At 39.2% G+C, this 20,269-nt stretch overlaps 1 protein-coding gene across 1 annotated transcript in view; it reads left to right on the forward strand.

Moving 5' to 3' along the window:
- Positions 1-6,655: 6,655 nt before the first annotated feature.
- Positions 6,656-20,269, forward strand: part of RGS7 (regulator of G protein signaling 7) — a gene marked incomplete at its 5' end in the record, with an annotated part of 632,276 nt that continues 618,662 nt past the window's right edge. The window contains 3 exons of the mRNA XM_082612717.1: positions 6,656-6,838; positions 8,006-8,132; positions 11,418-11,495. Coding sequence (XP_082468843.1) covers positions 8,055-8,132; positions 11,418-11,495 — 156 coding nt within the window. The remainder of the gene's footprint in view (positions 6,839-8,005; positions 8,133-11,417; positions 11,496-20,269) is intronic.

Here is a 20,269-nt window from a genome sequence, read left to right on the forward strand (position 1 = left end):
AGGAGTTGTTCCACATGTGGGTGTGTTTCTGATGTATTTGTTGGGGGGGAAGGTGATCTGTATGTCTTACTCCTCTGCCATCTTGAAGGTCTCTCTAATTCTGTGATTTTTAACCTGGCCTCACCGCTGGGTCCTGACAAACAAGGAGAGAGGAATAAACTCCTGATAAGGACAAAGTTTAGTTTTTATTTTTATTTGTTTCCTTTTTGCCAGCCCCCTGACATTGGTATGGGAATTCTAATTAGCAAGAAAATGGCCAGAAAATAGACAAAAGTATGGTAAAAGTGGAGAATAATTCATTAATGTGAGTATTGTGCCATAAATAATTGAGAGTTGACTACAAAGAAGGAAGTATTTCTTAAAAGTCTGTCATTTGGGATAAGATTTCTTAAACCACTTTGCTTTTTTCACACTGCCTATATCAATCTCAAATCAATTATCCCATAAAATGCCAATGTAATATTGTGACCAACATTATCCATTTAACATGTCCTCATCTTTGTACTTGCCCCTGTGTCACTTGCAGTTCTTTCACACAATAAAAGCCTCAAATTAGTAAAGTGCTTTCTTCTAGAAATTCAAAATTCTTTCTCCATGTTAATGTTTAATTAATTCTCAAAGCATTTCTCTGTGGAGTGGGCATGTAGTAGGAAAAGGAATTATTCTTTCCCTTTATGACACATAGGAAACAGGTTTGAAGAGCATATCATTTCCATCTATTGTGGAATGTGATGTTAATTCAGTTTTGTTCAAAGTCATAGACCATGTTCTTTTCAAACAGAATCATGTTCATGGATTTATTCACTCAATAAATCAGCAAATAATTACTGGGTGCTCTCTATATGTCAGGTCCTGTTCTAGACCCTGGGGATATAGCAGTGAAGAGGAGAGGAAAAATGCTTGACCTCGCAGAACTTAAATTCTTTCAGAGGGAGACAGACAACAAACATAGTCAATAAGTAAAGTGTATTGTATGTTTGAAGGTGATAAATGCTCTGAAAAAGAAAACAAATCAGTGTAAAAAGGAAGGGGAGTGACAGGAGGGGGCATAACTTTAAATAAGTTATTTAGAGTAGGCTTCACTGAGAGGGTGCCTCAGCAATATCTGAGGGAAGAGCTGTCAGGGCAGGGGGATCAGCTGCTACAAACGTCCTGTGGTGGCAGCACTCCTGGAATGTTCCAGGAATCAAGGAGGGCAGTGTGGTTGGAACAGAGTGAATAAGGGGAGTAGCACAAATTGAGGCCAGAAGAGGTAACATGGTGTCAGCTCGAATGGTGTCAGAATGAGGTCACTAGGGTGGGCCCAAATCCAGTATGACTGGTGTCCTTATACAAAGGGGGAAATTTGGACACAGAGAAAAACACAGAATATGATGTGAAGAGACACAGAAAGCCATCTACAAGCCAAGGAGAGAGGCCTCAGCAGATCCTTCCTTCAGAGCCTTTCAGAAGAAACCAACCCTGGCCGACACCCTGATTTTGGACATAGAACCTCCAGAGTTGTGAAAGAATACATTTCTGTGTTTAAGCCACTCAGTTTGTGATGCTTTGTTACAACAGTTAGCAAACTAATAAACTATTTCCAATATTTCAAAAATATTAATCAAATTCTATTTTTTTCCAAGGTAAGACTGAAGCTAAAGACAAAGACAACAACAACAAAAACCTTAAATGTCATTGTTTGAGGTGGAATTACATTTATTGGGTGAAGTAACAGGACTTTTACCTGATGGTCAGGAGTTCTATATAGCATGAAAAAATGGATGCATTATTACATTCTACAATTTAATTTGTTTGACAAAAATATCTCAAAATATAGGGTCCATGAGGAAAATGATACGTGATTTTGAGCGATGATATCTGAGAATCACATATTTACATGGTTTTGGAAAGAAACAGAAAAACATCCCAGAATATCCATGTTGTTTTGCTGTTTGCAACATGAAAAGTCATTACATAGGCCAAAAATACAAAAAAGAACATATTAAAGCTTTATGCTCTAAGATCCAGACAGGCTTTGAGAGGTGATCTAGTCTAATTTCCACAGTTTATATATGAAAAATGTGAGTCCTAGAAATGTTAACGTGATGGACATAATTTTGTTTCCAATATACTGTAACACAAATTATGAATTGTTTAATGAGGCTTAATAATGACAATAGAAGAAATGGTGAAATGTGCTATTCCTTGAATCTTCCTCCTTGATATTTGCCTTGCAAGGGTAAGTAGTCAGAAGCATTCTTGAGTCGTAAATGCACAGAGAGAAAGGTGTAAGTTAGGTATGTGGAGGGATGACAGTGGGATGAGAGGTGAGACAGACAATAGAATGAGAGGCATCTTGGTGGGAGACCCCTGGATTTTTTTAAATTCATGCTGTTGCTAGAGGCACTTTTGCACATTTTTTTTCATAGGGCTTTGGAGACACACAGAGGCATGTTTGAATCCAGGCTCTGACAGTTAGAAGGTATATGACCATGGTCAAGTTTCCTAACTTGAACCTCAGTTACTTTACATAGTTTTTGGGGTAAATTTTGTCAGAAATTGTGAGAATTAAAAAAAAATGTATAGGACGAATATAGATATAAATTATGTCTATATATAAATATATATATGGTAGGAATCCTGTAAATGGTGGTCTTATTAATTTCCTAATGCGTTTCAGAATTTCTTGCCTTTGTATCTTACTGAAAACCCTTTTGGTCATCATCTCTACATGGAGATATCCTATCAGTCCTTGAAGAGTCCAGTTTGAATGTCAACCCCTTCCCTTCAGTCAGTTCACATACTTTCTATCATTCAGTTTTGCATTTTCATGTAGTTATTGGTTTCAAGGTTTTAGCTCCCTAACTTGGATTTCTTGTAGTATAGTGAAAAGCACCAGGAAGACTTGGGTATGAACTCTGCCAGCCACTCAGTCAGGGAAGTAGAACCACTATGAGTATAATGGAATAAGAGGTGTATTTTAGGAACAAGAGTTTACACAATTGAAATATCTGAGAAAAGTCACTACCAGACACTCTGAGGCCTTTGTGTCAGTGGGCAAGTTGAAGCTTACAGGGATATCTCGGAAGCCAGACATAGCCAGGTGCTGGAGGGGACCATTACAGGAAGCTGGTAGAAAGTCAATGGAAAGCTACGGTCTTTGCATGGCTACTGCTCCTTTAGGTCCACATTCAGACTCTTGGTATCTGTGTGGGGCGACTGTTGCTCATAAGGGTTGGGAATTAGGAATGTCTGAATGTGAAGTGAGGGAGAGCAAGGACACGCTAGAATGCTCTGGGACTCTGTGTGTGTCACGGTGTCAAACTACAAAATCCTTCAGAGAGGAATAGGTGCTATCTCACTTTGTTTTCCTTATTTTGCACAAATTCCTCCTTTGGCAAACTCTGCTCACATGCGCACAGGGAAGGGGATCTTGGGAAATGTAGTTTTGGCTAACCAAGTTGACACAGTAACAACCAGCACAGCCACTTATTGGTTATGTGGGCTGTATCTGGAAAGTTTATGTAAGCTTTCTAATCTTCCCCTTTCCCACTGGTGTATCAGTGTAAAAGACATGACAATTATAACTACCTCTGCAGGGTTTTAGTGAGGATTAAATGAGATAATAATGTAAAGAATGTATTACTAAATATAAAAATTACTTATCATATTATTATTATTAGATACATCTATTCATTTAGCTAATGTGCATCTACTGTGTGCCAGAAACTGTACTATGCCTGAGATGTTATATAGCAGTGAGATAAACAGACATTATCCCTGTTATCATGAAGCTGATCAAACACCAATTAGATATTCAAATAGAGGTGTTAAGCAAGCAGATGAAAGACTGGATTTCAGAGCATGGGTCTACATTAAAGGTATATATTTGGGAGTTATTAGTATTTAGGAAGCATTTGAAGGTCTGAGTCTGACTTAGCTCACCTAGGGAGTGCTCGTAAATTGAGAGAGGTAGAAGCCCAATGACTGAGATATGACGCATACCAAAATTTAGAAGTGAAAAAGATAAAGAGGAACAAGCAATGAGGCTGAGAAACAGCAGCCAGAAATGTAGAAAAGAAATAAAAGAGGTGAGGGGATGAGAGAAATAGGTGAGGGAGATTAAGAGGTACATACTTACAGATACAAAATATATGAGTCACAGGTATGAAATGTACAGTGTGGGGCATATAGTCAATAATTATGTACTATCTTCGTATAGTGACAGATAGTAACTAGACTGACTGTGGTGATCATTTTGAAATGTATAGAAATATTGAATCACTATGCTGCGCAACAGGAACTAACATAGCCTCATAGGTCAATTAAACCTCAAAAACAAGCAAACAAAGAAACTCAAAGAAAAACTGATCAGATTTGCGGTTACCAGAAGTAGGGGTGGGGGGGGGGAGGTAGAATTGGATGAAGGTAGCCAAAAGGTACAAACTTCCAGTCACAAGATAAATAAGATAAATAAGTACTAGGGAATGTACTGTACAACATGATAAGTATAATTAAATATAATTAACACTGTGGCATGTTACATATGAAAGTTGTTAAGAGGAAATCCTAAGAGTTCTCATCACAAGGAAAAAACACATGTTTTTCTTTTCTTTTGTATCTATATGAGATGGTGGATCTTCATTCACTAAATTTACTGTGGTAATCATTTTATGATGTATGTAAGTCAAATCATTATGGTGTACACCCTTAACTTATATAGTGCTGTATGTCAATTATGTCTCAATAAAACTAGAAGAAAAAAAAAGAAATAACAGCAGTGTCCTGATAACCAAATGTAGAAAGTTTTTGGGAGGGATCAACTTTAACTTCTGCTGAAAAGTTGATTCACATGATAATTGAGAACTGACCATTGATTTAGTAACAAGGAGGTCATTGTCAGAATAGAATGGGTTCAAGACAGAATTAGGGTGAGGAAGTTTTTGGCGTAAAAGGAAGCAGAAAAATAGGACAGGAGTAAGTGGGAAGTGTGTCAAGGGAGATTTTACACGTATCTATAACTGTACCTACATATAGATATGTTACGTACATATCTTACCTAAGATAATCTACACATAGATATAGATATCATATCTATATGATGGGTGGATAGATGGTTGGGCTATGTTTTACACCTCATTCATAAAATATGAAATGCTAGCTCTATTCTGTTAGTTTGTTGATTGATGGGAATGTTCCATCAGTGCTGAGCTTGGGTGAGACCCCCCTACAGGGACAGAACCTCTACCTTGAGATGTGAAGGGGAAAGACTGCTTGTTTCAGGCAGTTCCTCCTTAAGAGAAAAATGTTCATACTGAGTGAATATGCCCAGTTATTCTTTCCAAACTTATTAATCCAGTTCATGACAACTTCCCGGAGTTGACTGAGTGAAGGGGAAGAGAAAGGGGCCGAAGGGGAAGAGGTAGTTTTTGGCTATGGTAAGAAGGTTAACACATATATAGAGAATTTGAAAAAATGGCAATTTTGCTTTAAAAGATCACAATTTCCAGAGCACACCATGGAAGGAGTTTGGGAATTGGGGAAGAGTGGGAGATGGGTCAGACTAGGGTGTGTGTAAATGTACTTTGGGCTAGTAATCTTTGCCCTGTAGTATTTAGAACAGAGGATAGGTTGAATAAATATTAGTTCCCTGAGTGAAACCTGACAGGACCTGGGTGGGACTGGGGAAATGCACTGGTGCACATGGCCCCTGGGTTTGCTTTGAACAGTTGTCCTGACCAGGGGTAAGTTCTATTCTTACCTAGGATGTTAGGAGGGGCTGGCTTGATTATTTTCTGTCTCTCCACCACACCTGGCCCAGCTGTGGAAGGAAAACTTCAGATATTTATAACTTCACAACCCTGCCCCTGAAAGTCAGACACACAAGTTTCTTTACTATAACTGGGACACAAGTGATTTTTCTTCTTAATGTGGCTCTAATCCTTACAGAAGAATTAGTGACAGCAACTTGAAGAATAATTATGCAGGATCAGCACCCTACACCTTCTTTGAAAACTGCTGGAGGTTGAGAGTAAGTGGGTGAAAGTTCCTCTGAGCACCATCTGTCAGAGAGAGAAACCAGATATTGGGGATGTGCCTTCATTTTAACAGGTGGCAAGATGTTCACCTAGAGTTGGCAGCCTCCAGATCATTTCCCGTTTCTCTAACTTAGGAGGAAGCTGTGAAAGTCGCAGGCAAACGGGCTGAATGACTCATTTGATCCTGGACATTTCCTTCACTCCTAGGATGTCTCAATATCTCTCTACTCTCGTTATTTAAGCATAACGATGAACAATCATCTGCTTCGCTCGCACAGTCAGCGAAGTCATCAGGCACGTGACGAAACTGCCGGCTGCAAGGGGCTCCATCCATTCCTGCATGCCTCCATCCATCCACCCACCTACCCATCGCCCTTCCTGTTCTCCGGCTTACACTCCCATCGCCAGGCCTTCAGCGGCGCGCACACCGCCGGGCCGGGTGTGCAAGGGCCCGGGCTGCGCGCGCTGGGGGCAGGGCGGCAGCTTCCCACGGCGGCGACTGTGGGGCGGCGGGGCCGGAGGGGCCGCGAGGCCGCGCGGAGCCGAGCCCCGCCCCCTAGCCAGCACCTACGGACGCCGGGTCCCACGTGACAATCCCCTCCTCCCTCCCCAGTCGCGCGCACGGGCCGGGCGTCTCGGTCCCGCGCGCGCTCGTGGTCCGAGAGCCCGGGAGCAAAGCGAAGCGAGGGAGGGAGCGGCGGAGCGCGGGCCGTCAGAGCCCTGTGCCCGCGCGGAGGTGATGAAGCTGGCCGCGCGCTGACACCGCCGCACCCAGCCGCCGGGAAGAAGGCGCCTCGGGCCACGACCTTCAGGAGAAGGTACGTGGCTGGGGGTGGGGGTTGGGGGGAGGCGGCGCCCCGGAGCCCCACGACCCGGTCTTCGGGGCTGACACTGCCGCTGGCCCGGCTCCCGCGCGCGGCTCGGGCTCGCCTGCCATTTGCTGCCGCCGTGAGAGCCAAGCAGGCGAGCTGGGCTTGCTTGTTTTCCCCTCAGTGCCTGGTCACTCTGAGGCTTCCGCAGTTAGGTGCTGCTCACGGTGACCCAGGTAATTGCCTAAAGGGCCGACCTCCCGCCTGGTCTTGTTTCCGGGACACCTTCTGATGCCTTCTTGCAAAGGTTGGGCAGGGTTACGCCGTGACTTCCGAAGCCGAGTGGGCCGAGGGGAGAGGAACCAGTGGCCGGCAGTGCAGGCAGGTGAAAGTCGGAGAAGCTGCCCTGACTCTGTGCGGGAGACCTAGGGGAATGAAGACGAAACACATGACTGGAGAATGGCTCGGGGAATGGGCCTCTCTGATGCGCCTGCATGCGGGAAACTAGACAGACACCTGGGAGAAAGTGTGCTGCCACAGGGTGTTGCTTTTCTGCCCATTCGGGGAAAACACCGAAGATACTGTGGAGATGCAGTATTGGGAGAGAAGAGAACTCATAGGATGGAAATGGTAACCGTGGTTTTTTGTTTTTTGTTTTTTTTTTCAGTGAGCCTTAAACACTTTAAAAAATGAGTACCCAGAAAATCAAGTCAATTAAAACCATAGTCAAATGACTATTTTAACTAAAAGATTGTCATTTCTTACTTATAATTCCCTGGGAGTACTGTAGGTGTAAATTCGTTTTTTTTTTTTTTTTTTTAAATCTATTTCTGTGCTATTTCTTGCAAGCCAGCCCCAGCATTTAAGCATGCTCCATTGTGGGATGGGTGCTGTGGATGGGGAAGATGAATCAAGAGTCAACCTTCTTAAGGGCTTCCCTGGTGGCGCAGTGTTTGAGAGTCCGCCTGCCGATACAGGGGACACGGGTTCGTGCTCCGGTCCGGGAAGATCCCAGATGCCGCGGAGCGGCTGGGTCCGTGAGCCATGGCCGCTGAGCCTGCGCGTCCGGAGTCTTGTGCTCCGCAACGTATCGCAAAAAAAAAAAAAAAAAAAAAAAAGTCAACCTTCTTAAGTACTACCATTAGGATCTCACTGATGTCTCTCTGACTCTTGCAGGGAGGACTGATAATTCTTGTATCTAAGAGTGGACCACGTGTGTGGTGACATGGCCCAGGGGAATAATTATGGGCAGACCAGCAATGGGGTGGCAGATGAATCACCCAACATGCTGGTGTACAGAAAGGTAAGGATTTCTTCACTTTCGTGGAAAAAGGGAAACTTCTGGCTTCCTTGAATTTTTTTTCCTTCAGATCAGAGTATATATCAATTTTGTGGCCTTATGGATTCTCCAAATCCCCAGTGACTGCACATTATACTTGAGGATGATCTGACATTCTCAAGTAATGCAGATGTGTAGAGACACAGTGAAGTAAATGAAGCTACTCATACTGTGTTCTCACACTTTCCCTGGTGATCTTAATCTGCAGTCAGCAATAGCAGCAAGTTTGGACATCCCACATATTTTGTTTGTTACATACATGATTTTATAGCATCTGTAATAGATTTTAGAAGCTTTTTCTTATACTCCTTCTAAGCATTTAGGTTATAATGATTATATAAATGTATAACATTTTAGAAATGAAAATAGACTACTTTACAATTCTGGGGCAAGAGTGAATGTGGCTGTGAATGTATGGGTGGTTTAATAATTTTACTTTTTAACTAAACAATTCCAGTTTTTTTTTTTTGGTTAAATCTTAGCTTTAAAGCCACCATAATAAAGGTGTATTTGAATATTGTATGTGCTTCAGAGTGGTTGCTTAGGTAAGTTCATTCTGGTTATAGTCAACAATCTTCCTAAAATTAAGGAAGCGGTATTTTTTATTTAACTTCTTAACCATTTGTTTCTATTGCTTTTTATGCTGGGATTATTTTTCTTTAGCATATTATCTGTAGTGCTTATGGGGCAAGATTTCTTTAGTTAACACTAGCAATGGTAAAAAGGAAATCAGACCTCGAAATGAAGGAAATTGTTAAAGATTTTGATTAGTGTGAGCCCATTGAAGAGTCTAGGATGAGTTTGCTAGAGGATCAGAACTGGTTATGAATAAAGATGAAAAGCTTTCCACCTTGACCTATACTAAATGAAAACTCTCCTTCTATGTGGGCCAGGATGATTAAGGGGTGGTGATGATATGTGTTTGAGGAAATCTTGTTATTGCTTTGATGTGAATATGCATGGGCATCCTGTCAATGCTAGCCTTGTAGACCATAGTGTATTGTGTACCTGTGAATGCACTTTTGTGGGTCTGGGATAGCACAGTAAAACTTTTTTCCCACAGGGGAAAAAAATTGCCTCTTTTAGTCTTAAAGCATCCCAACTGGATAAATCAAGAAAATAATCCACTTGAGCCTAAGTTATTACTATTATTTTCCTACATTGATTTAACTTACTGGATATTTGCCCATTCTGTATAGATTTGATTCTGAGAAGAACTATGTGGGGGCAGTTATGTGTTTTTTAAAGAAGTTATAGTATTCTTTATTGTTTTGTATGACTGAATATTGTAATATGCAAGATGTGAGAATTGTAAATTCTATCTTATAGGTTTGTGCAATGTTGAGAGTTGGACTTCTGTAAAATTATCAGTATTTTTGTTAGGTCAAACACTATATTCTCTGTGTCCCTATTAAAAGATCAGGGGCTGAATTGATTGGATACCTAACAGTTAATCTTGATTAGAAATAAAACTTAATATGACATCAGTCTGTGTCTCATTTAGTCAGTTATCATGAGAATATGTGAAAAATGAGGCTAGGAGTTTTATAGATAGTTATTGGATTATTTAGTGTACCGAAGCTTCATATTGCTAATTTTGAAACACTCTATAAATTGTTGTTTAGCATCAAATTGCCGTTAGGGCTACTTATAAATTAACAGGTTATGATAACTTCAGGGAGAGAATGTAATGCCTCATTTCTTGTAAGCATTGTTATTCTGTTGGGTAAGGTTGGAACTGCTTGTGCTACTTCTTTGCCCTCCTTTTCCTAGCTTTTTGTTTAGGGTAATGACACATACAATTTATTTCTGGAAAAGATTTCCCTGATAAATCATTGTTGGGAAAAAGTTAACACCAGTAAATTTTACTCATAATGCTTACTTATGCATTGCCTGTCTATCCTTTTATTCTCTGAACATATATCTTTTTGTTTGTGATATAAATAATAATATATAAAGAAATACCAGATAATTTGTATAAAGAAACACAGTTGTTCTTGGTTAGCATTTGCTGGTTACCAAGTCAAATGGTCCATGTCTGTAGGCAGACATACAACATGATGTCATGTGACCATTTTACCTCTGTTTTTTGTATCTTATGTGGGCTTTGACATTTAATATCTTCTCACTAGAGGCCAGATTTTAATGTGAAGAACAGCAGAATAGTTGGAGAGGGGTAAAAAGGAAAGGAGTAGGTTGACTCCATATGTCAACTGCTCAACCTGCATGAAAGAATAAGCGACTTGTTACAAATGCTTATTAATCATGAAGTCAGTCAAAGGTTAGGAAAGAGCTTGAGCCTCATGGTGCATTGCTTAGTAGCAGTGAAGAGAATAGTTAGAGAAATTGCTGTTTTATCGATTCATGCCAATTTTCCACTTCTAGGTCACTGTTGAAACACAGTTCTTAAAGTGGGTTCTGTGTTCTCACCACTTCCCTTCCCTGCAAGCCACCTCTTGTTTACTGCCCAGGATTCTGATGGTTTATACCTACTAAAGATATGCATGTGCTGTTTCCATTTTTTCTCGGTAGGTTATGAATGAGGTTTAGGAATATTCTTGTGCGGGATAGAAAACAGTGAATGGTTGTCAAAGTGTAATGCACAGAAAAGAGCTGGGATTTGTGAATTTCTTGTGTTCGTCTCATGTCTCTCCATTATGATTATCCTCATATGGATTATTGGAATTCCTCCAAATAATGGGAAAGTTCCAGGGATCTTTTTTCCATGGAGAATTCCTTAGCGATGTTCAGGAAAAATGTATTTTCAGTGGGTAGAACTATGATCCTCCAGGCAGAGTGAGTGCTGCCATAGTGAGGGCTACAGGCATTAGTAACACTGTTACCGACCAGGGTTCTTGGACTCCTTAATCAATAGAAATCGATAAGAGGCCAGATGAGAAATTCAGGCAGGGGTTTATTGGGATGCCCACTGCAGCACAGGGGGGTGAAAACAAGGAACAGTTCCCCTTGCTTGCTGCCTGAGTAGAGGGTGAGCTGGTCCCTTAAATGGGGTGAGGGTAGGGGCGGGTCCATGGGGCTGGACTGGAGGTATGGCTTGGGTGGTCTGCCCACTCCCTTGGTGGTGCTGGGTGCAGGGATCATGCACAGCACCCTGCTTTTGCTCTGAATGCCTCATAAGTGGCAGTTGGGTTTTTGGTCTTTTTGTATCTTGTTCATAATTTGCCCCAGCTGCACATGCACACAGTTATTTTTAGTCCCTTATAGTTTCTTTGTATTCTGTTGCTCCAGGAGACGTTCATCCAGGTGCAAGCACTGCAGCAAAGGGTCCCAGGTCCCAGCCTGTCTCACCACTGCCTCACAATCAGGGTTGGTACCTGCAAATCAGTCTCGAATATTTGCCAGTACCTTTTTGGCTTAATGTGAGGGCTCTCTGTAGGCTTCATTTGATATCAGAGGTACATTAAAAAAATCCATATGGACAAAATATTTTCCTTACCAATTTTACAATTTATAATGCTGCTTTTTTTTATAAGCAAGTGATTAAGTTAGAGTGGTTATGTCATTTTATGTATTTGAAAACATTCAAAAGTTTATAAAATGTGAAGCTTAACCACTTTTATTTCTGGGGCTTCCTATGCTCCCTTCAGATAGACCTTAACTAGAATGGAATAGAAATAATCAACTTCTTTAAGAAGAGACCCACCTAGCTCCAACTCACCTTGGGTTCAGACTAGCTTCTTGAAATGTATGTAGAGGTGAAAACTCAGAACTCAAACACTACTCTCATTCTTGATCTGCTTTGGGTAAAACTCTCATTCCTGGGGGTGGTACTGGCTGTAAAGGATCGCTGAGCTAGAACCCAGGGTTACAAGGAGACACATTCTAAATTTGGTGTCTGGCCAGCATGCTGCCCACTAGACAGTATACATCACTTTTTGTCCAGAAGCTGACATTCCTGCATTTGAAAAACAAAATTTCTAGGGCACCTTGGGGCCAATATTTCATATTGGCTGGAATGCTGGCTTCTTACTAGCAAGAATGCTCAAAATTACCAATAATTTCTGTTATTATTACAGCAACAGTTTATCCTCCGGTTGTCAGAAAAGAAAATGAAAATATTTTCCTCATTCACTGTTTTAGTGGAATGAACACATATTTTGGAAATAGCAAACCTATAAAGTTCACTATGCCTCTCCCCTCCCCCCACCTTTTCCCTTAACCATTCTCTCTTCCCCTCCTCTCTCTTCATTTTCCATCTAGTCACTCTCATTCCGTTTGCTTCTTCCTTTTCACTTTTCAAAAACGACTTAAGCTGGGACTTCCCTGGTGGCCCAGCGGTTAAGACTCTGCACTCCCAATGCAGAGGGCCCAGGTTTGATCCCTGGTCAGAGAACTAGGTACTGCATGCCCCAACTAATGATCCCGTGTGCCGCAACTGAGACCCCATGCAACCAAATAAATAAATAAATATTTAAAAAAAAGACCTAGGGTGAAGATGTAATTCTCCCTGAGATGCTGCTCATTTTAGTTGTGAAAGAGAAAATGATGTCTTTTGGAGATGAGAGCAGGTACCAGCTTGTTTGAGTACCTGTTATACACAGACATTCAGGTGCTTTTAAACTCGGTATTATATTGTGGTAGTGGCAAAAGGTTAGTCTTGAAAGATTAAGACTGCTCTATTTTTTGCAGAGTAAGATGGGACCACTGGCCTTTCTTACATAAAGGTGTAATGGGAGCTATCAACCCAGTAGGAAGATGACCTCTGCTGATTGGCTTGACCTAGACATTGCCTTTGAAAGCTTTTTCTGAAGTCAGTCTGTTCCGTGAAAACAGATATATCTGCAAGAGAGGGGAGTGACTAGTTTTCTTTTTTGGAAAAGATTTAGTCACAGACATCACTAGTTCCTTAGGGGTGAGTTAGCTGACATTTTTGACACTAACTCAGTGCATTTGTCACTTCAGGATTGTCCAGTCTGGTCAACCTTGAAGGTGTTACATTCCTCCCTCCTCAAACTCCATTATGAAAAATAGCCTTTGACATTTTTGAACCTTAGTTATCTTGATCTGTCTGGGTATAGGGTGCAGCTACATGTTAGTACAGTAAAGAATATTTCTAAGTGATAACCAGAGAAAGGCCTCTTAGAAAAGGAAGGAATGTTTGCAAATGGATAATCACAAAAGGCATTTAGGCCCCTCAGATTTCTAAATTAGGGGCTCAGATGGGAGGCGGGCATCAGAAAGATTCCATTTCTAAAAAATTCCAAAATGGAGTGTCTTCTATATGCATTATTTGAAAGCACCTTCCTAGACTAAAGGATGTTGTCTACTATAAATATGAATTTAATCTGTTTGAATCAAATGCAGACCTGTTTTTCCCTCAGTGACACAAATGCGTCCTGAGATAGGATAGGACCACCATCTATGATACTTCTGAGAAGTAGATAGAGACATTTTATGAGTAATAATTTAATGTTGAATTTTGGGTAATAATTAATTTGAGTTCGGAGCAAGAAAGCCTTTCATGGTGGAGCTTTTTCCTCACCAGTTGTTGCTTATCAGTACTATTTGTGGGATTAAGATAAGAATTTGTGGCCTGAATTTTATTTCCGTTTCTCACCTCCAACCTCCCCAAATCTAATCCATCAGAGGAAAGTGCAGATGTAGAAAGGAGAAGCTATGAAGGGATTTTATTGCCTTATAATAGCCTTTGTGGCTCTGTTGAGTGATGGAAAGCAGGGTATATTTCTGTAGTATGGTTGATGGAATGTGATCACTGCAGAGAATATGAAAATATTTTAGATTTGGATAGTTTAGAGACTTAATAAATATTAAGTCTCCTTGAAAATGATATTGTGGAAAACAAGCAACACAGGTAATTGGCCCTTGCTCTCCCTTTCATAGCTGTGAAAAGGAGGCATTTGAATGTCAGAGTTACAGAGGCTTCTATCTTACAAAATATCAATCTAATTATAAAATAATTGTAAATGTGAGTGTGGGTATGCGGTTCCTTACGGAAAAAAAAAACCACTTCTCTGCCATTTGCCCAAGGCAATATGAAAATTTAACTTTCCCTCTATTTAATTCCCTTTGTCTTGTGTCTAATTCAATTAACAAAGGTCTCAGGACATTGGAACTCTAATAGACAATCATGAAGGTTATTTCAGCTCCATTAAAATTGCCACCTGGCCTAGGCTAGAAAAAATTTTGACTGAGGGGCCTATCCACGGAGATAAGTTGTTCTGTCTTCCGGAAAAATATGTAGGAAAATGGCAGCTTTGTTCTAGCTGGGTTCTTAAGAATAGTCTAGAAGGCTTCTTATGTTAGGTCCTTTCTGGTGATTAGCAAGTAAAATTTTCTTAAGGAGTCAGTGTGCTGAAGTGGAAGCATGTGCATTGCAGTTGGGCGGTTTTGGTTTTAAATCATGGCTCTGCCATTGTTTAGCTCTGCAGTTGCGGTTTAGCAACCTAACTCCTTTGATTTCAGTTTCCTTATGTATAAAATGACAAAAAATAAGGAAATATTTCCTTTATAGAGCTGTTTGATGATAAAATGAGGTAGCCTACGTTAGACCCTCAATGAATGTCTCAAAAATGCTATAATAATAATATAATTATACAAATATAATTATGACATAATTTATAATATATAATAGTTACATTATATATTGTAATTCTAATAACTATTCTTTTTTTATTACTATTTATTTAATGAAACACCTTGTATGTTCCATGGGGTCCAATATGTTGCCATACTTTTTGATAAAGGTGAAACTGTGAACATTTTAACCACTTCCATTCATGTCTTTCTGGTAGTTAAAAAGGCAGATTCTGTAAGATGCTTTGGTAATACCATTTTTATGACACAATGAGTGTCCTGTCTTATGTTATTAGTTCACTATAGCTAGCTTCTTCTATTTTTAATAAGCCCTTTGAATTATTATCTAATATATCTTTGAAGTTACTTAGATATTATGTAAACTCAATAGTTTACTTAGATATTATGTACACTCAATAAAGCCTTTGCATTCTGGAATTTCAGAGGTAAAAGGAAACTAAGAATTTATCTACTTTTTAATTTTGCAGATTATGAAATTTAAGATCAGAGCAGTAACATGATTTGTCTAAGGTCACACAGGTTGAATTCAGGTCTTTGTCTTTCTGTGGTGTGTGTGTGTCTCTCTCTTAAAATAAATGCAGTAAGTCTTGTGTTTGTAGTTCAGTTTCAGTAAGAAATCAGCATCTTGGTTACTCTGTGGCATCTATGGATTATTTCAGTGTATTTAATCACCCGTTATAAATAGATTACTAGATTCCCTTTTCCCTTCAACTATAGTTTAGCATTTGGAGCCCCAGGAATGATAAGATTGGGAACTAGACTGACTGACCTACGCTGGTAGTAGTTCTGTTCTTGATTTGATCCTGACTGGAAGTTCTAGGCTGATGAAAACCCAGAATTGATGCTCTGTGGCAACACTGTCCAATAGAGCTTTCTATCATGATGGAAGTATTCTGTGTACTGTCCAGTATAGTAGCTACTAGCCACAGAGGGTAGTTGAACGCTTGAAATGTGGCTAATGTGACCAAGGACTTGAATTATAAATTATATTTAATTTTAATTAATTATAATTTAAATTTAAATAGCCCCCTGTGGCTAGTGGCTATTATATTTGATAGCATAGTGATTATGGAATAAAGACCTTTGGAAAAACAGCATCAAACGCAAGAGAAGAGATAAAAGAAAATGCTATACTTAGCTTGAGACTTGGCATGCAGTGCTTGCAACAAAGTAGGGCCCAACAAACAATTTTTTAAAATAATAATACAGATGTAAGGTTTTAAAGGAGGACCATGGTCTGCTAAGGAGATATTAGGAGATATTATAATAAATGACACCAAGCGTTGATGTTTTGTTATTTTTCATCCTGTGGAGACTTTAAGTTGTCTGCAGAGGCTGGCCCTCCAGAGGTCAGATGATAGGGGCTGTCTTTCAGTAAGACTAAAGTCTGCATATGCCATGAATATTCCAGGAAGTGCACTCGCAGCATCTCAGATGATTTGCTGATGTTGAAAGTATTCCAATTAATTTCTATATTATGGTGTCTCAGACATGCATCATAGCCATTCCAATTCCTAATAAGACTGAGGGAAAACCAGAAGCCCTGGGTAAAAGGGATTTAAAATGTTTGGAATCCTTGTTCAGAATTTAAAATTGGGTTATAAAGAAATCCATTGTTTTTAAGCTCACTTCTCTTTCATATGTCTCAGAATGTTGAAAGGAAGGCAGTAGTCTAGGGAAAGTAGTAATTCATGACGGAGTGACAGAGTCTCCAAGTCAGAAGGGCTAGATGTGAATTCCTGCTCTGCCCCCGACTGGCTGTGTAAGTTTGGGCAAGTGTGTTAACTTCTTCTAGAGACTACTTTACAGAATCATTGAAAAGATGAAGTATAAGTGAGAATGTGTGACTGAGAGTGATTGACAGGTAATACAGACTCTTTTTGGGAATTGTGGAAGTTACTGAGGTTCCTTGCAAGAAAAAACTTTGCAAAACTCTCCTTGACAAGTCTTCCCTGCTTGCTGAGTGTCCTCCTGTCTGTAGGTCATTTAGAAGTCCAGCTAACATGCTTTCCCCCATTTGATCATTGCTGGAGGATGTCAAGACCAATATAAATCTACATAACAATCTTTGGCCACACAGAAGCTTTTGAACGTTAGGCAAACTGGTTCAGTAGAAAGTTTTTCTCTAGTACAGAAATCTAGGGAAATTTTTCACCTTTAATATTTAAAATGATGTATACCAAAGCATTTTGAAGAAAATTAAGTACACATAGAACATATTATTAATAATATTTCTCTTGCTGAACTTTTTTTAGTTGCATTTCCTCTGGAAATTAATGCCATTTGTCACTTGCTCTGTTTTATATTTAGTATTTTGGGTTAACTTTTGGTTTATTGTTAATTAGAATAGTTGTTATTTATTGAATGTCAAGGCTTTTATCTGTATTACCTGATTTCCTTAAAATATGTTGCACGTTGATTATTAGCATCCTGTTTTTCTAATAAGAAAGCTGGGGCTTCCCTGGTGGCACAGTGGTTGAGAGTCCGCCTGCCGATGCAGGGGACACGGGTTCGTGCCCCGGTCTGGGAAGATCCCACATGCCGCGGAGTGGCTGGGCCCGTGAGCCATGGCCGCTGAGCCTGCACGTCCGGATCCTGTGCTCCACAGTGGGAGAGGCTGCAGCGGTGAGAGGCCCACGTACAGCCAAAAAAAAAAGAAAGCTGAAACTGACTTATGCAGACTAAGTGACTGCCCAAGATTGCTCAGGAATAAGTAACGGAGCTGGTGAGCTCCACGAGGGTGGAGACTCCTATTTTTAAGTGTTGTGTTCCCAGCACCTAGAAAAATGGCACATAATAGTTGTTTCTGAATATTGAGTGCCTAAGCACATGAATCAGTGAGTGAATAACTGAATGAATGCTTGATCCAAAGACCATATTCTTGCCTCTTCACTGTGTTGCTTCCATTTAAGTTAGTGAATGGACAGCGCACTCAAAATTCAGTTCTGTACACCATACATACATTGAGCCTCAGCTCTGATTGAGCCTTGTGTGGGCATTGGGGATAGAGTTGTGGTCTAGATAGATAGGGTTTGAGCCCTCACTGAGCTTCTTTTACAGTGGTGAGGACAGATGTCAGACAACTTATCATAGAGTGATTACTGCTGTGAAAAGGGAAGAACTGGGTGTTAGGAAAATTTATTTATATTGGGTCATCTGGTTTCTGAAATAAATATTATGTTGATATGTATCTTCTGTTTGCAGTTCTGAGTGCTTAGCACAGTGCCCAAAGTGCCCAGCTTCTGAAACTTAGTAAGTGCTCAATAAATGAACTAAACTGAGCTAAGCTAATGTTGAAAGTCTTCAGAGATTTATGGAGACAGAGGAGGCAAGAGTGTTGATCTTATCTCTTAGAAAACCAAATGTCTCCTTCCATAGACTTAAAATTTACTTAATACTTGTGAACTTGAATGAAATTACTTTGCCTCTTTGAGTCCCAGTTTCCTCCTCTGAAAAACGGAGATAGTAAAAATAATAATGATAAGTTATTATAAATAGTGCATGTAAAGCTTGGATAAGTAGGAAACATTTAATATATGTTAACTCTTACTTATAAATGCTGCCCCAAAAGGATTTCTCTATAAGTGGAAGTGATGACATATAAGGAGGATTTCCCTTTAAAATTTGTCTTTCTTATACATATTTTAGAATTTAGAATTTGCTGCTCTTCATTGGCTCTTGGTGATTTTGTTTAAAGCTGTTTCATATGGTAAATGTACAATAAATATTAAAAATTTTTCATCATACACAATTCAAACAAATACAAAAGTAGAGAAAAATAATATAAAGAATCTTCATGTACCCATCACATCGTGTCAACGATTCTTAACTGCTGGTAGATCTTGTTTCATTTATGCTTCCTCACTTTGGATTTCTCCCAGTTGGTTATTTTGAAGCAAATCTCAGAAAATATATCATTTAAGATATAAATTCTTTAGTGTGTATAAGTACTTTTAAGGAAGATAAAGGTAAATAAAGGTAAATAAAATGATAATTTGTCCTAGATCCTTAAAATAATGGCATATTTTACTCCATGAGCTTTATCATTTTTTTCATATTGCTTAAATGGGTCTATCATTCTTTCTTTTTCTTTTTTCTTTGTGGTAAAATACATCTAACATAAAATTTACCATTTTAAATATTTTTACATGTATAGTTCAGTGGCATAAAGTACATTCACAATGTTCTGCAACTATCACCACCATCCATCTCCAGAACTTTTTTCATCTTCCCAAGCTGAAACTCTGAACCCATTAAACAGCAGTTCCCCATTCTCCTTTCCCTCAACCCCTGACAATCACCCTTCTACTCTCTGTCTCTATGAATTTCACTACTCTTTGTACCTCATGTAAGTGGAATTATACAGTATTTGTTCTTTTGTGACTGGCTTATTTCACGTAGTATAATTTCCTCAAGGTGCATCCATGTTATAGCATGTGTCAGAATTTTCTTCCTTTTTAAGGCTGAAAAATATTCCATTGTATGTATATACCACATTTTGTTTATCCTTTCATACATGGATGGGCATTTGTGTTACTTCCACCTTTGACTATTGTGCTAATGCTGCAATGAACATTGGTGTATAAATAGCTGTTCGAGTCCATGCTTTTAATTCCCAGAATCGGAGTTGCTGGATCATATGGTTATCGTATTTCTAATTTTTTGAGGAACCACCATATTGTTTTTCATAGTGGCTACACTATTATTTTACATTCGTACCAGCAGTGCACAAAGGTTACAGCTTCTTCACATTCTCACCAACACTTGTTATTTTTGATAGTAGTTATACTAATGGGTATGAAGTGCCATCTCTTTGTGGTTTTGATTTGATTTCCCAAATGATTGAGCATCTTTTGCTTATTGGCTATTTTCATATCTTTGGAGGGTTTGTGAACTTTTAAAGAGATTTGATTGTCTGCAGTTAGGAATGGTTTGACCTATGAACTACATGACCACTTAGGTTTATGTCTAACCAAAATTCTTTTATTTTTGTTTGTATTTCTGAGCTACCTTTTTAATAATGGGGAGGTCTTTAAAGTCCTTTCTATCCTTAGCTTCCAAGTTTACAGTTAAAGCGAAACCTCCATAATTGACTCTTTTGGGTGATGGTAGTGATGAAGCTTAATGAATAAAAAATTTAAAAATAATAGCACATTTAAAAATGAATTCAGTTTTATTTGTTTTGAATCTATGAAGTAACTGCTTTTGGGGCTATTGGGATGGGACAGGCAGTCCACATCTCTTACAGAATCGTGTAAATGTTTTAAAGAATATTCCAGACTCTCTCAAATTAGAATATTTATTGTCTTTCTTTGACTTTTATTTAGTCTTTCCATCCTTTTATTTTTAGTACATTTATGTTTGGAAAATGTTAGTGAATATAGAGCACTCACTCTATTCTTAAGGTAAGAATAGAGATATAATTGATTTTAACCAGAAAAGTTACTATTCATTTAGATTAGTATAGAAAGATAATTTCAAATGATTTTCTCTTTTCATCTTAAATCTTGTTTTTATGCAGTTGT

This window comes from Mesoplodon mirus, assembly GCF_964341445.2.
Source record: "Mesoplodon mirus genome assembly, chromosome: 3".
Classification (NCBI taxonomy): domain Eukaryota; kingdom Metazoa; phylum Chordata; class Mammalia; order Artiodactyla; family Ziphiidae; genus Mesoplodon; species Mesoplodon mirus.